Source organism: Phacochoerus africanus, chromosome 3 (genome assembly GCF_016906955.1).
Source record: "Phacochoerus africanus isolate WHEZ1 chromosome 3, ROS_Pafr_v1, whole genome shotgun sequence".
Taxonomy (NCBI): Eukaryota; Metazoa; Chordata; class Mammalia; order Artiodactyla; family Suidae; genus Phacochoerus; species Phacochoerus africanus.
The window spans coordinates 89,220,257-89,236,855 of NC_062546.1; the positions used below are offsets into that span (position 1 = coordinate 89,220,257).

The following is a 16,599-nucleotide window of genomic DNA, read 5'->3' on the forward strand; positions in this document are numbered from 1 at the left end:
TTTTTAGGGCTGCACCTGTAGCACATGGAGGTTCCCAGGCCAGGGGTTGAATCAGAGCTACTACAGCTGCCAGCCTACACCATAGCCACAGCAACGCAGGATCCGAGCCGCATCTGTAACCTACGCAACAGCTCACGGCAATGCCAGATCCTTAACCCACTGAGCGAGGCCAGGGATCAAACTCACAACCTCATGGTTCCTAGTCAGATTCGTTTCCAATGCATCACAATGGGAGCTCCTAAAATTTGTTTTAGATAAGTCTGTATTAAGTCGTTCAACAAAGTAACACCATCCTCTGGTTATGTTAACCAGACTTTCAAGATTGAATTTTTAAGAAGAATAGGTTTTCTTAAGGTAGCCACAATGAAACCAATTTGCCCTACTAGCAATTTTAAGGATTCACTGAGTAATTCTAGGGCCAACTAACCTCTCTCAGAGTTCTGATAAGGTGCATGTTGGCTGAGAGGCCCCATTCGATCCACTGTTCTTCAGGTGCTACTAGTCAGCCATTAAAGTCATATATTATTTTGAAAGAATTTATCATCCAGGACGAAGACTTGTTCTCAATGAACAATTTTCTTTCAGAAGTACAAACATCCTGTTACCTCCTCTCTCCAAATAAATGAGTTTGATTCTATGGTAGACTGTTCCTGAAGTCAGGAAACATAGCTCAGAAAAAAACACATGTCAGCAATGTTATCTGTGTGGGCTGTAATATGAAAAGAAAAAAGAAATCCTCTTATATCAGAAAACCTCCCTAAAATATACCCAATTCAATTTTATGTGTGGTGGTATGTACCATGGTGAGTGAAAAGATGCCATTCATAGTCATAAGAGACTAAGAATCCCTGCCAGCCAAAGATAGTAACAGAGGCTCTAATTTAGAATCTACGGAAGAAAACACTAAATAAACAGAATGACCTTAGTTTTAAAATCTTTTTAAATCATCCAAAATGCAAGTCACCAAATGACCTCTAATTTTAGAGAAACAAATTATGTAACTAAAGAACCAACATTCTATGGTGATTTTTGAATAACTACTTCTTTCGCTTAAAAAAAATAAAAACATTTTATTTTTACAGATTTTACATCAAATGGCAGAGCCTGGGATTAATTTTTTTCAGTTTATCTATCAATTTCAAAAACTCACTAGTGGAATAAAGAGCTTAATACAAGTATGCAAAAAGGAAGCCCCATGAGGTTTTCACCAGGATGAGATGGGATTAGCCTTGTAGTTCTTATAGTCTTCTTCACAGAAGAATGCAATTTCAGTTTCATTGGCTGAAAAAAATAGAGAAAAGAAAATGGAAAAAAGATTTAATGAAAACTAGATTTTAAATAAGTATGGAAATCCATATTACTTTGTTTTAGTGCTTTAGGCGCCTAAAGTTAAAAAAAAAATGAGTTATTTGTTTGGTTTCACATTTCACAAAATCAACACGAAGTTGTAGTTATAAGACTCTAGAATTCAACTAGCTTAAAAGTAAAAAGAAATATAACCCAAAAAAATTAAAAACAAGAATTAACACAAGAATCTGGTTTTTAGGAAACTATAAAACTGCTCATTTATACTTCTCTTAACAGTCCTAGAAATAATAAGCCTTTATTTTTTTTTCAAATTTGCTACTCAGTTACTGGAGGAAAAGAAAAAACTCTTCTTTTTTTCTCTGAAATTAGCCTGTAGGTATAATAATTTAATACTTAGAGGATCAGTAGAATATTTTACAGATCACTTTACATTCTCCCTCATGACCCATCAAAATATGTGTCTGAAGAAGTTAATTTTTTGTCTGCTTATGATTAATTCATGAGGCTTCAACAATATGCAAAGTGAAAGACACAAATTGGCTTCTACCGCAATACCTTCAAATACCTCTAATTATTCACAGGGGATACAGCACAGCTAAAGGACCCACAAAGGTTCAGAGCAGTCACAATTCTTTCAACCTAGCAGGTCAAGGACTCTGTCTTCTAAAACAATAAGTCAGCAACATTATTAATTCAGACTGGAGACAAATCTGATGGAAAGCCTTCCAATTATTAAACATGCGATTCTTTAAGGTGTTATGCCAACAAGTTCCACATTCATTTTTTAAATTAAACCAGAAGTTAATATAGTCTGCTTAGCTTTTACAGAAAGAGAGAAAGGGCCTTCAGAAATCTTGACAAGAAAACAGACAAGATTATTTGTAATGAATACTGATCACTCAATTAACATATCCTTTAAAAACAGACAAGTAAAACTCTTCAAGCCAAATAAACAGGATAATAAGGAAGGATGCCAAGGATTACCACCAGGTCTTCTAGTTTACAGCTCTCATCTCATCATTAGAATTTATCACAGAAGAATGAAACTGAAGAGCTTAGCACAACATTTCATTAAAATTTTTTTTGCTGGTTTTAAGAATAGCAAACTTAATGTTTCTCAAACCTAAATTACCTATGATCTTTATAGAAAATATAGAAATGTTGAAAGAAAAAAATAAAAATCACCCATAATTTCAGATTCTCATTCCAGCCCTAAATCTTACATCTTTAAGATTAAATGAAGATTAATCTTAATAAAAATCAGGTTACAACTCTTGTCACAATGAGCCTGGATTGGGGGGAGCGGGGGACAGACAGAGCAGAAAGAAATTAGGAATCAGTGAGAGGGACTATAAACAAAGGCACCCTGGGCAAACAGTAAGTTAATGTACGGTTAAATTTTATAAGAAAATATCATTTAAAAGAATGGCTAAGAGGCTCTACACTTAGAATCTGTAAAATGTTGAAAGGGGGGCTTCAAAAAATTCCATATTCAATGAGAAGATATTTTGAGATCTGTCCTTTATATAAAAAGCTCTTGGGGTTTCCTTTTTTGAAAGGAAGCAAGCCCAAAGGTAGACCTACATAATTTGCAAGTGATTCTAATATCATCCTCCTAATGGAGAATGAGCAAAAGCACCCTGTTCTTAAGAATCACAATGCAAGGTTTCATCCACGATGTGCTATTTACATACAGAACTTTACACAGTGCTTTGCCCACACAGCACTTCGCTCAATACACACGAACTGTAATTACAATTTTCACTTACTGCAGTTAACATTTATCTGCACCCCTTTTGAGAAACTAATACAGTGTACGGATCATCAGTACACCAATAACAGGTTCAGAATAAACAGATATAAAGAAAGAACTGACAAAGTATTTTTGTTTTAACACCACAAGTTCTCTTGGGTCTAATTAACTTATAGATCAATCCATTATTTACGTAATACATATAATATAGGCTCAAAATGAGATCATCTAAGGTAAAGATTTTATTTTCAGATGATTTTTTTCACGAAAACTAGACTGACAAATGGGTTAAACTCAAATGCTCTGGGTTGATAAAATTTTTCACCTTTAACAAACTACAGAACAATACACAAGTTAAGAGTTATTCTGAAGAGTCAAAAGTAAGACATAAGATCGATTTTAAACTTTAGTGATGTGATTCTCAAACAGAAATAGAATGTAACTTTTTAAAAAAAATCTATAAAACTCAAAAATATTTGAATGATTTCATGTACTTAGAGCACAAATATGCTTGCCAATTAAAGTGAAAACAAATTACAAAAAGATTTTCAAGACCTCTATTTAATCACCTTCTCCACAATTATCCCTTAAATTCCTGTTTCCCCAATTCTATTTAAAATGGCTCCGGAAGAACCCTCAGGAAGTCTGCCATGTGCCCGTCCCCCAGGGCACCTGATTCTAAATTAAATGTGCTGCAGGCGGCAGTGCACTCAGGTGCATAGCGCCTTGGCATGTGAATCTGAAATGAAGGTGCGTTCTCAAATCCAATAAATACACTGCCAGCTCAATCCCTTTGTCTTACTATCAAATGAAATCAAGAACCCTCCAAATACATTTGTGGATCATTTTAATACTGACTTTGAAGTTTAATGAAATGAACACAAGCCAGGACACTCAAAACTGTTGGACATGAAATTAATAATTAAGAATTTTATACTGTTTCCATTATACAGCACAGGTACATACCCCTTGAACAGGAAAATACGGGTTAATGACTCTAAATGTTTAAAATATAAGAAAAACCTATTTTAAATTAAAATCTCAAGAAAAATTAAGTGTGATGTAGTTAAGCTCCTCAACTAACTTATTGCAATAAACTCACATATCAGCGAAGGTTTACTATATAGTTTCTAAATCTCTAGCTTTCTACTAGTTGGGACCAAAGTCGTGTGAGGCTCAGCAACTGAGGAAACTAAGGAAAGAGACTGAGACAAGTGTCCTGACTATAGGACACAGAATTAACACATTACAGGGCAGACTGTAATGTGATAACAATTACAGACTATTGGCAAAAAAAAAAAAAAAAAGGTACAGGAGGGACATGGTGTGATTTCTGCCACAATCTGAGACTAAAAGGACAAAGTTTCACCCTCTCTCCTGCTCCAGGATTATATCCTATTCTTGCAAGTTTCACAAAATCCTAAATTACAAATCATTCAAAACCATGCTCACAGCTTAGTTATATTTCTAACTTTTCACCAGAGGAGGTCAACAATCCAACAAATAGTTTACAACTGCCATGCCTTTTATTTCATATTTGCTTGAGGATCTGTTCCCAAGCTGGCAGAGAAGATTTCAAACTATCCTAAAGAAAACAAAGAGTAAAATGAATTTAACCTTTGATAGACTGGACGCTGGGGTTTCTACAACCATGAGGGGAGGGCAAAAAGGGAAGAGTCATGTCTGGGAGGTTCCTTCTGACCCCCTGGCTCTGGGGGACAAATTCCCTGAACCCACCACCTACTTTAGCAAGGATGTTAAATGTGAACCATCGCTGTTAGGATGTTAATGTGAACAGTCCATCTTAACATGCTTAACAAAGGAGGAAAGCATGTATGCCCCCAAGATATTTGTACCCAAAAGAGAACAGGAAAGGGACCCAAACCTTCAGGAAACACAATCAAACATGATCCTGATAAAGGAGTGGGAGCCAAGGAACCTACACTATGAATCATCCACCCAAGATAACCGAGAGGTATTGGGCACCAAGACTGCAAACAGGAGTGACACACAAAATGAAAACAAATCACAAGGGAGTTTGGGAATTATTACGGGATCTGGCTTGATGCGAACTTTTCCCACAGATAAGCACTTAGGGCTTGGCCCACTGTATCTTGTTTTAAAATATTTCCAATAAAACATAATTGGCTTTAGAAGAGTTATCCTGCTCCAGTTTCCTTCCTCAATCAGAAAAGATTCAAAGGATAACAGGAGTAAAATGTAGCAAAATGAAAGAGATAAAATATCACCCCCCCCAAATATTTAACATGCAAATTTATTACTTAGGGGAATGAGTCCATTAAACTATAATTGTTAATAACAAGATAAAAATCTTTAAATTATAAATAAAAATTGTAGGTAAAGCCTTTTTCTTGCTTCCACAAAGCAAATCTTTTTACTTATGTATTTTAGAACTAAATCCACAAGCAAAAACTTCCCCTGATGTCAGATGTAGAATACACAATTGGGATCTGCAGTGCAGATAAAAGGCCAGAGAATTTCTCCGTGAGAAAAGACATCTTCAAACAAGTTTGTTCCTCTAATTTCCTCTCCTCATAGTCTCTCTTTTCCTTTCATGATTTTTACAGAAAAGTCATAATGATACATTTGTTACATTGGCATTATTCCCATGGCAACTGGCTGTGATAGCAAAAGTGACAGCTCTACAGCAAGATCAAGTGGTAAGAAAGTGAGAGAGTGATGACTTAGAATTTTTCTCTTAAACCTCTTAAAAACCTAACTGGGCATGGCACCAAGAGAGGGAAAATTCCCTAGAAAAATCACATACTTCAGGTATCACTTTTATAATTCTCTGCTCCCACTTAGAATTTTGTGTTGCTCTCCAAGGACCATCAACTCCTTCCTGTGTGTAATAACTGTGGCTTCTTCTCCAGGGTACAGCAAAACTGCTCTGGGCAACAAAAGGGAATATGCAGGAGAGGGGATCACTCCCCACAGGGACCAGAGTCACCCTGGACCAGGGCTGCACACTGGCCAAGGCAGGAGAGCAGTTTCAAGTACCACCCTAAAGCCAGTGGAGAACCCACAAAAAGGATCTGATTCTAATCAAAGATCTATGGCCTTAAAACAATGACAAAAAGAGGGATTTGATGTATACCTTTATATGTGGTTTGTTACATAAGTCTAAAATTAATGACAATTAAACCAACAACTGGATGTTTTAACAAATTCAAAACATGTGCCAACTGCCTTCTTCAAAACGGTTTCCAAATAAACTAAGTATTTTTGAGGGCCTTTACATGCACTGCTGCAGATGTTTTGATATATATTCTTTTACTCACCCCTATGACAACCCTCTGAAATAGGTTTGATATATAAAAGTAGTTCAGAGACTAAATGGCTTCCAGGTGGCCACAAAGCAAGCCAAATGCACAGCCTTCATTTAAACCAATTTTCTCCGAATTTAGGAGTTTATTTCTTAAAATCAGGTCCTTAATTTACAAGCAATGCATATAAATTGTAGAAAAAACCTGAAATTACAAGAACAATTAGATAATACAGAGAAGGGGGGGGAAATCAATTGCTGGCAATGTCACTATCTAGTGAAACCATTTCTAGTTTTAGTATATCATCTTTTCTCTATAAACAGATGCACCCATGTAATATGTACATTTAAAAATAGTAATAGTAGCACACAATATAGTCTATTTCCATTCAATAAATGAAGCTCTACATCAATAATTTCCAAACAGGGAAGATGAGAGATAACACCACCGCCCTTCTGAAGGCGTTAACACAACCTCAGGGGAGTCACATAGTTGAGGAAGCACATCCCTACTGGTTTGGTAATAGATTCAACAGAAAATTAACTTCAAGAAAGACTTATTGGTCAAATTGTCCCACAGAAAGTTAAAGGTTACACCTCTTCCCAAAACTGGCAGAAGAGAACATCCACTTCCTAACGCTCCCTCAGCTACTGCCACTGCTCTTTACATCTGCTCATCTAAAATGATTGCCAAAGATCACCGGGATGGTAAGTGGCAGTCACGTCGTGAACCCAAGCACTCTGACTCCAGCCTCTAATTCTTAACTACCAAAGTAGCACACTACACCAAACAGTATCTATTTTCAGGTACATTTCCTTCATTACTAATAAAGCTGAACTATTTTTTATGTTAGCTATTTCCTCTATCAGCAGAATTTATTTTTTATACTAGTTATAAGAACTTTTCATAAAGTCAAGCTAATAACTTTTTAATTTTTTTATAGTTTATTCCTTCTTTTTTGGATGTGCCTGCAGCATGGGGAAGTTCCAAAGCCAGGGACTGAACCCACACCACAGCAGTGACCCCAGTCACAGCAGGGACAACACCAGACCCTTAACCTATTACATATATCTCCTGTTTATGTGGTCAAATCTATCATTTCTACCTGCTTTATGGCTTCTGCCTTCAAGATCATGCTTGGAAAGCTCTTCTCCCCAAGATTAGAAAACTATTGAGCTACATTTTACTTACTTTTTTTTTTCTTTTTCAGCCGCACCCACAGCATATGAAAGTTCCTGGGCCAGGGATCACATCTGAGCCACAGCTGCGACCCACATCACAGCTGCAGCAACACCAGATCCTTAACCCATGGTGCTGGGCTGGGGATTGAACCCGTGCCTCTTCAGCGACCTGAACTGCTGTAGTCAGGTCCTTAACTAACTGCACCACAGTGGGAACTCCTAAACAACTTTTTTTTTTTCACATTTAATTCATTCAGAATTTATTTTGAAATAGAGACTGAAATAAGAATTTAAATTTTGGAATTCCTTTGTGGCCTACAGCATAACTATGCAGCCCTGTCACTGTTTCAGCTCTGGTTTGAAATCTGGCCCTGGAGCTTCCACTTGAGGTCAACCAATTTAATAAAAGAAAAAGAATTGAATTTTATTTTCCTGAATGTTTTGGCAAAAGGCCAAACATCATTTTTCTGGATAATCCATTCTTTTCCCCACTTATATGAGATGTTAAACTTTTATCATTCTGTGAAATATTTTTTTTCAGCTGTTTTTTTTTATTTCCCCATTTTTTTCATGTTTTTGTTTTGTTTTATTTAGGTCTGCACCCAAGGCATATGGAAATTTCAAAGCTAGGAGTCGAATAGGAGCTACAGCTGCCAGCCTAAGCCACAGCCACAGCCACAGCAACGCCAGGTCCAAGCCGCGTCTGCGACCTACACCACAGCTCACAGCAACATTGGATCCTTAACCCACTGAGCGAGGCCAGGGATCGAACCTGAATCCTTATGGTTACTAGTCAGATTCGTTTCCCCTGCACTATGATGGGAATTCTGATTTCCCAGTCTTTTCTATGGAGCTGTTAATTCCTATATCAAGACCATTCTATTATACTCAGTATAGTTCTCTGCTTAACAAGCAGTTGTTAACCAACTGCTATAATAATATGATAGTAATTGAAGAAATAAATTGTTTTTTCAAATAACAGCAATCGGTCTTATGAATTCACAATATGGAAAGACACTAAATCTAACCAATAGTATAGACTTAAACACAGAAAACAAGTCTAAGATTACATAACAAGGTTATTTAAAATCCTATTAAGTTGGAAGGTATGTCAGAAACTCACTTTAGCCACATTATCATTTAAAAATGAATTCCTGACACATGTGACTATAATAACTCAATAAAACGTCTGTCCAAAAAAATGTAAGGCTTCCTAACATGGACCTTATGAACCTTAGAGTTCTCCTTAACCAGTGCACATGAAAAATTAGAAAGTAGGTGTGATTTTGTGCTATTTAGAGTCACTGACCACAAAGGTATATCTGAGGCATAATGCCTTCAGCTGCTCAGATGTCTCAAAATCTTCATCCTGCCTCCACATAGTCTGTAAGTGTACATAAAAGTAGAATTAGAGTGACATCTAATGGTCACAAAACATGTCACATAGCATTTCTCAAAATAAAACTAGAAGCATATTCCAAGTTGAAAGGCTAAATCAGGCAGGTTTTCAATTGTACACACTAAGCTCCTATTTGAAATCCCATGACTTGGTTGGCCCAGAGTGACCTGTATGACTCAGAAACCATGCTGCATATTATACAAACATCTCACTTCATTATTCCACATTAGTTCTACCAGGCCCACTTCTCTCAAACCATCAGCTCAAATGATGCTGATAAGAGTGAGTAGGTTATTAAATGAGTAATAACCTGTCAATCACTTAAAATAACCCTCAGCAGAATTCTGAGCATAACTTCTGGAAAGAACTATTTGCATTCTGAACATTTGGAGAGCAGATATCTGCTGCCCTCAGTCAAAGGATGTGAATGTACATCATTCTCATCCTCCTCTGAATAATTATCAAGTAGTGTAAAGAGCACCAAGGGTATCATTTACTTTGCTGTAAGTTTATCCAAATATAATCAGCCAGGCATCACCATACCAGCTGAAAAAGCCAGTGCCCCTCCAGCTCTACACGGCACATGCACTCTTTCTTACCGATTCCAGCTGCTTTCAGGGTGCTGTCTTCTTTTAAAAGGAGTTTGTCATCATCTTCCAAACTTAACACAAGTTCATTTGTCTAGAAAGAAAGAAAATCTGCATTTTACTAGTACTTATATGTGTTTCATATTTGGTAAGATTCCTCAAGGACACTGAATTAGGGTCACAGCAATGATCTCAGTCACGTTCTGCCCATCCCTGTAGGGAGGGAAGTGAACAGATACACAGTGAGTACCTACTAAATGTACACGCACTGAGAAGACAGTGCTATAGCATGGAGCTTTGGAGCTGGAGCTGGGTTAAAATTTAGGTTCCAATAATATCCAGCTGTGTAGTCTCAACAAACTACATAACCTCTTTTAGATTCAGTGTGCTCATTTATTTAAGGGGGGGGGGGATTTGCATCTTATTGCCCTGTGGTGAGGGTGGAAAGAGATGAAGCATATAAAACCCTCGGCACAGTATCAGTCACAGAGGGAGCACTACCTTAGCTGTCATTGTTCTGTTGTCATCACATCATCATCACCTCATCCTCACAATAATCCAGGAAGAATTAGAGAGGCTAAGATACAGGCCTAGAGTACAGGGCTAGTCAGCCAGGGTACCGAGGTTCCAGCTCTGAACTGTCTGACTTCTGAGAGAAGCAAGTTTGCCTGGACAGCTTGAAGATGGCATACCTAAAAGCATTGCCCTAGCTAACACACACTTGGTCCCATGTCATGTTAACTAACATTTCTCATGGGATTTGGGGTAGGGGTAGATGAGTTTGCTCGTCAATGCTCTTCACAAACACAATTAAATATCATAAATACAAAAGGGCTGCTATCTTCCCCTGAGCAGCACCTAGCAGTGAGGACTAGTTGGGCACCCAGTCCCACTCATCAACCAGAACACAGTCCTTTTAGCAACAGATTCTCTTTCTGGAATATGGCTGAAAGGGAGGCTCAACAGAAGGCAGCTCCATGGTCCACAACTTCACTCACTAGAGAGTGCAGGGGCTAGAACTCCAAAGGACACAGATTAAAAAGGAAAAAAAAAATTACTAAAAAAAAAAATTGTTTTAGGAGTTCCCTCTGTGGCACAGAAGGCTAATGATCCGGCTGTCTCTGTGGAGTCGTTGGTTTGATCCCCAGCTTGACACAGTGGCGCAGGCTGCAGCTCTGGTTTGAATTCCACACCTGGCCCATATGTCACGGAGGTGGCCAAAAAAAAAAAAATCATTTTAGAATAGGTAATACTCACAATGTAAAATTCCCTAGGTAGGAGTTCCCATTGTGGCTCAGTGATAACAAACCCAACTAGTATCCATGAGGATATGGGTTTGATACCTGGCCTCGCTCAGTGGGTTAAGGATCTGGTGTTGCCATGAGCTGAGGTGTAGGTCAAAGACATGGCTCACATCTGATGTTGCTGTGGCTGTGGTATAGGCCAGCAGCTGCAGCTCCAATTCAACCCCAAGCCTGGGAACTTTCATATGCTGCAGCTGCAGCCCTAAAAAGACACACACAAAAAAATTCTCTAAGTACACATGGACAGAGTAAGAAGTCAGTCAGTCTCCTCTCAACTCCATCCATCAGCTCTCTAGTTCTGCTGAGAACTTATATTAATTTCGTGTACTCTCCCAGAGGTCGTCTCTGTATGTGTACATGCAGGCAGGGATTATATGTAAACTTTTTCACACAAATCATTACATAGTATATGCTGTGTTCCAACACCTTACATTTTTCTCTTAAAATGTAGTTTAAAATCACTCAAAATCAGTTTAAGACCTGCCTCACAATTTATCAAGGTTGTAGCATGTTCCAGTGAAGGGATTCTTTCTCCCTCTCTCCCTCTTTCTCTCCCCATATAGATGAATATTTAGACTGCTTCCATATCTCTTCCTACCATAAACAATCCTGCAACAAATATCCTTGTATATGTATCATTTTACATATGTAAAAGTTTTATCTGCAAGATAAATTCCTAGAAGTCAAACTGTTGGGTCAGAGAGTAAATGCAATTTTTATTTTGCCAGATACTGCCAAATGACTCTCCAAAGCAGCAGTATCCATTTATACCAACGCAGCCCATCACTGAGGGGCCTGTTTCCCATACCCTCTCTGACACAGCGTTATCAAAATCTTTTCCTCTCTGCCAGTCTAGCAGATATAGATGAATAGAGTCTTAATTTGTATTTATTTTATTTTGAGTAAAGTTGTATTTTCTATTTTTTAATGGACTTGTAGAATAATTTTTTAAATGGAATTGTAGAATATCATCATATTCTAAGAAAATTAGGCCTTTTCTATAAGTTAGAGAATTTTCTCCCAGTTATCCTTCATTGCTCATTTTTCTTTTCTTTTCTTTTCTTGTGTGTGTGTGTGTGTGTGTGTGTGTGTGTGTGTGTGTGTGTGTGCTTGCGTGCTTTTTTAGGGTCATACCTGCAGCATATGGAAGTTCCCTGGCTAGGGGTCTAATCGAAGCTACAGCTGCCAGCCTATGCCACAGCCACAGCAACACCAGATCTGAGCCACATCTGCAACCTATACAACAGTTCACGCCAATGCCAGATCCTTTAACCCACTGAGCAAGGCCAGGGATAGAACCCACATCTTCATAGTTACTAGTTGGGCTCATTACCGCTAAACCGCAATGGGGACTTCCCATTTTTCTTATCGTGGTTTTTTTTTGTTTTTTTTTTAAAAGGTGGTAACCTTCTGAATTAAATAAATTAATAAGGTAAAATGTATCAATCTTTTACTTTTCCAGCCTACTTAGACTAAGATTATTTTTTAAGTTTCATGTTTACATCAAAAAAAATTTTTTTTTTCTTTCTTTTTTGGGCCACACCCACAATATATGGGAGTTCCCAGGCCAGGGATCAAGTCTGAGCCATAGTTTCCACCTACACCACAGCTGCAGCAATACCAGATCTTTAACCCACTGTCCTGGGCTGGGGATTGAACCTGTGCCTTCACAGCAACACGAGCTGCTGCAGTTGGATCCTTAACCCACAGCACCACAGCAGGAATTCCTACATCAAATATTTTAATTAACTTTATCTTTTAAACTTTTAATCACAGAAAATTTCAAACATACAATGTATGCAGAACAGTACAATGAACTCTCCATGTACCCATCACCCAGCTTGAACAAATTATCCACTCGTGTTAATTTATTTCATCTCTTTCCTCATCTATGGGTTTCATTTTCACCCTTAAGTCATTAATCCAATGGGTATTTGTTCTGGCATAAAGAAAAAGATATGGGAGTTCCCGTCAGTGGCGCAGTGGTTAACGAATCCGACTAGGAACCATGAGGTTGCGGGTTCAATCCCTGCCCTTGCTCAGTGGGTTAACGATCCGGCGTTGCCGTGAGCTGTGGTGTAGGTTGCAGACGCGGCTCGGATCCCGCGTTGCTGTGGCTCTGGTGTAGGCCGGTGGCTACAGCTCCGATTCAACCCCTAGCCTGGGAATCTCCATATGCCGCGGGAGCGGCCCAAGAAATAGCAACAACAACAACAACAACAGACAAAACGACAAAAAAGACCAAAAAAAAATTAAAAAAAAGAAAAAAAAAGAAAAAGACACGGATTCAATTTAACTGTTTTCTAGTTGTCTCTCCAGTTGTTACAAAAACATTTATTAATTCTCCGTAAATTTGAAATATAATATTTACTATATACTAAATTCCTATACAAAACTAGGTCTATTTCTGGACTTCTAATTCTGTGACATTGAAGTAATGGTTCATGTTACAGAAGCACACTATTTTAATTACTAAGTTTTATATATTAATATATGAGAGTTAGTCACTCTTATTTCTTTTCTTTTTTTTTTTTTTTTTTTTTGGTCTTTTTAGAGTTGCACCTGTGGCACATGAAAATTCCCAGGCTAAGGGTCAAACTGGAGCTATAGCCACTGGCCTACAGCACAGCCACAATACCACCAGATCTGAGCCGCATCGAACCTACACCACACCTCACGGCAACGCTGTATTCTTAACCCACTAAGCAAGGCCAGAGATCAAACATGCATCCTCATGGATACTAGTCAGATTCATTTCCACTGAGCCATGACAGGAACTCCAAGTCACTCTGATTTCTCTTTTTCCTGACTATTCTTCGTTACTTATTTTTTGCATGTTACTTTTATAACCAGTTTCTGCAGCATATATATGATTACAAATACATATATACACACAACTGTTATTATAATTTTATTGGGGTAGCATTAAATTTGTAAATTAAACACAAGAGAACTGACACCTTCATAAAGAAAATGCATAGATCTTAAGAGGAGTTTAGTTTAATGAGTCAGGACAACTGAATACCCTCACTGGCATTTTAATGTTTTCTTCTTAAAGATCTTGCACATTTCTTAAAAGTTTATTCCAGAGTGTGATTTCTTCCTTTCATAATCTTTCAATAAGGACAGCTATCTGGTTTCTAAACTCACAAAATACAAGACAGAAATTAGGGGTTTTATTTCAAATCTTTTTGATAGGAGTTATTTTGACTTTACAAGTAGCCTACTGATTACATTGATAATACATACACACATACACAAATACATTCTCTTGATAAACATAAATCATATCATGGTAATTATTTGCACTGTACATACTATTGATTCATTCAAACAGGAGGCTCTGATAGGAAGGTATCTAGTCACCTTTTTATTGTGGTGATGGCAAGAAATTTCTGTGGATACCTGGTAACTGTCATTGAGAAAGTCTTTAAACCTAGAAGACTGGGGAAATGGGCAAAGCGTCTTTTATGAACAAGTTTTTTTTGTTTTTTTGTTTTTTGCTTTTTAGGGCCACACTTGCGGCATATGGAGGTTCCCATTCGGGGTCCGATTGGAGCTACAGCTGCTGGCCTAACCACAGCCAGCAACACAGGATCCGAACCACACCTGCAACCTACACCACAGCTCACAGCAACACAGGATCCTTAACCCACTGAGCAAGGCCAGGGATTGAACCTGAAACCTCATGGTTCCTAGTTGGATTTGTTTCTGCTGCGTCATGACGGGAACTCCTACGAACAAGTTTATTAAGACACAGGACTTATTTGGAGGTCTCTCCTTTGGCCAAAGAAGGAGACTAATATTGCATCTGGGTTGGAAAACTGACAGAGTAAGCTAGTAATGCTTACAGGCCCTGAAAATGAGTAGAATGCATACAGGGAAATGAGAAAAATGTCTGGTAGCTGGAAAAGGCATAGATGAGGACATGTGGGTAAAAATTTTAAGTCTTCAAATTATATCTATAAAAATATATTGATCCCTTTCCTTATACAAGTTAAAGAGGAAACTGGAAGAACCATCCCAGGGGTATGTAGTCTATATTTAACCAGAATTGTTGTGGTTTAGAAGAAAGTTCAAACATTCTAAGTGATTTAATTTGTTTTGGAAATCCTCCTTTAAGTAAATACATTGTTCAGTAGAAAAACAGGCTCTAATTTTACAATGCTAATATGCCAAGCTGGAACATATGTTTTAAATATAAGACACAGTTCTAAGATATTTCCAACTATAACAGGAAAATTTCCTAATTTTTAAAAATGTCATAATACTGATTACTTGAATATTATGAACTAGGTTCATTAGGATAAAGGAATAATTTACTTATTATTCCTTCTAGGAAACATTAGCATATGAACAAGGCCAAAGATGTAAAAATGCAACACTGAATAGAGAAGGACAACATTTTCAAAGTGCATAGTTTTTCATTTCAACTTCATTTTATATATTTCCCTTCTACATTAAGACCAAGCTTCCTATGCTCTACATTTTAGGGACAAGTGTAAACACTACTGGTTTGGAGAAGAAAAGATGGATGAAGTCTGCAGCTAGATACAATTCTAGTGTATACACAAAGTACAAATACCACACCACACCCCCCCTCCCGCACCCTAAGCACTAAAACTAAATTTTAAAGTGTTTGACAATGGATATTATCAAATTTGTATATATAAAATCCTTTGTATTTAAAAAAAAAAAAAAAGAAAGTAACTGAAAAGAACCAGCTTTATTTTAGCCCAGGGAAACTGATTCCAAATTTCTGACTCCAGAACTATAAGAGAGTAGATGTGTATTGTTTAAAGCTACAGGAAAAAAAAAGTATTAGCTCACAGTCAACAGACAAACCCTCATGCTATCTTTTTTATGATCTTTTGGTATATTTATTTGAAAGCTGATTGGGTTTATAGAAGGCCTCTATGACTAGAGAAGAGAATGAAATTAAATGAATTCATAAAGAAATATTTCCTTTAAAAATTGTTATGGAAACACTCTTATGAATGAGGCATTGTGCTAGCCATGGGGGATATGAAGAATAAGATACAGTTCCTTGTCCTTGAGTGGTCTGTATAATAGAAAAGACTACTGTTTTAATGAGTCTATATAAGGTCACTTAGATTCAAGAAAAAAAGTTCACTCTAATCTATCTGTATGAGAAGCAAACCTTTGTTTGTGGGAGTTCCCATTATGTCTCAGCAGTAACGAACCTGAATAGTGTCCATGAGGACGCAGGTTCCATCCCTGGCCTCACTCAGTGGGTTAAGGATCCGGCATTGCCATGAGCTGTGGTGTAAGTTGCAAACATGGCTCAGATCTCACTTTGCTGTGGCTGTGGTGTAGGCTGGCAGCTGTAGCTCCGATTTGACCCCTAGGCCTAGGAACTTCCATATGCTGTAGGCATGGCCCTAAAGGAAAAAAAAAAAAAAAAAAGACAAAAACCAAAAAATGAAATAAAAAACCTTTGGTTATGGCTTCATAAAAACATTACTCCAAAACAGTAAGAAAACAGAAATGTAAACATACTATAAACACATTACTTGGGGCAGGCAAGACAACATAAGGACTGCCCTCTGTCGAACCAGTAGACTTGTTCCCGAGAGCCACAGTCCTGGGCCTTCTCTTACACACACAGGAGTGAAATCAGAAAAAAATATTATTTTCATTTGCTTTTGGCTCTCTTCTTCTCATACAGAATTAAGAAAATCAAAGAAATCTGACTGCCAGATAATATGTGACTACCTTTATAGGTAGTCAATTTACTTTACAAAGTTTTATAATTATTT

At 37.5% G+C, this 16,599-nt stretch overlaps 1 protein-coding gene across 8 annotated transcripts in view; it reads right to left on the reverse strand.

Moving 5' to 3' along the window:
* Positions 1 to 1,050: 1,050 nt before the first annotated feature.
* C3H2orf76 (chromosome 3 C2orf76 homolog) overlaps positions 1,051 to 16,599 on the reverse strand; it is a 66,324-nt gene continuing 50,775 nt past the window's right edge. For 7 of the 8 annotated variants that reach the window (XM_047772115.1, XM_047772110.1, XM_047772114.1 and 4 more), the window contains 2 exons: positions 9,528 to 9,609; positions 1,051 to 1,281 (listed from right to left, as the gene is read on the reverse strand). In XM_047772115.1, coding sequence (XP_047628071.1) covers positions 1,205 to 1,281; positions 9,528 to 9,609 — 159 coding nt within the window. In that variant the 3' untranslated portion in view covers positions 1,051 to 1,204. Of the gene's footprint in view, positions 1,282 to 8,838; positions 8,914 to 9,527; positions 9,610 to 16,599 lie in introns of all 8 variants that reach the window. The other variant, XR_007133957.1, reaches the window with a different exon arrangement.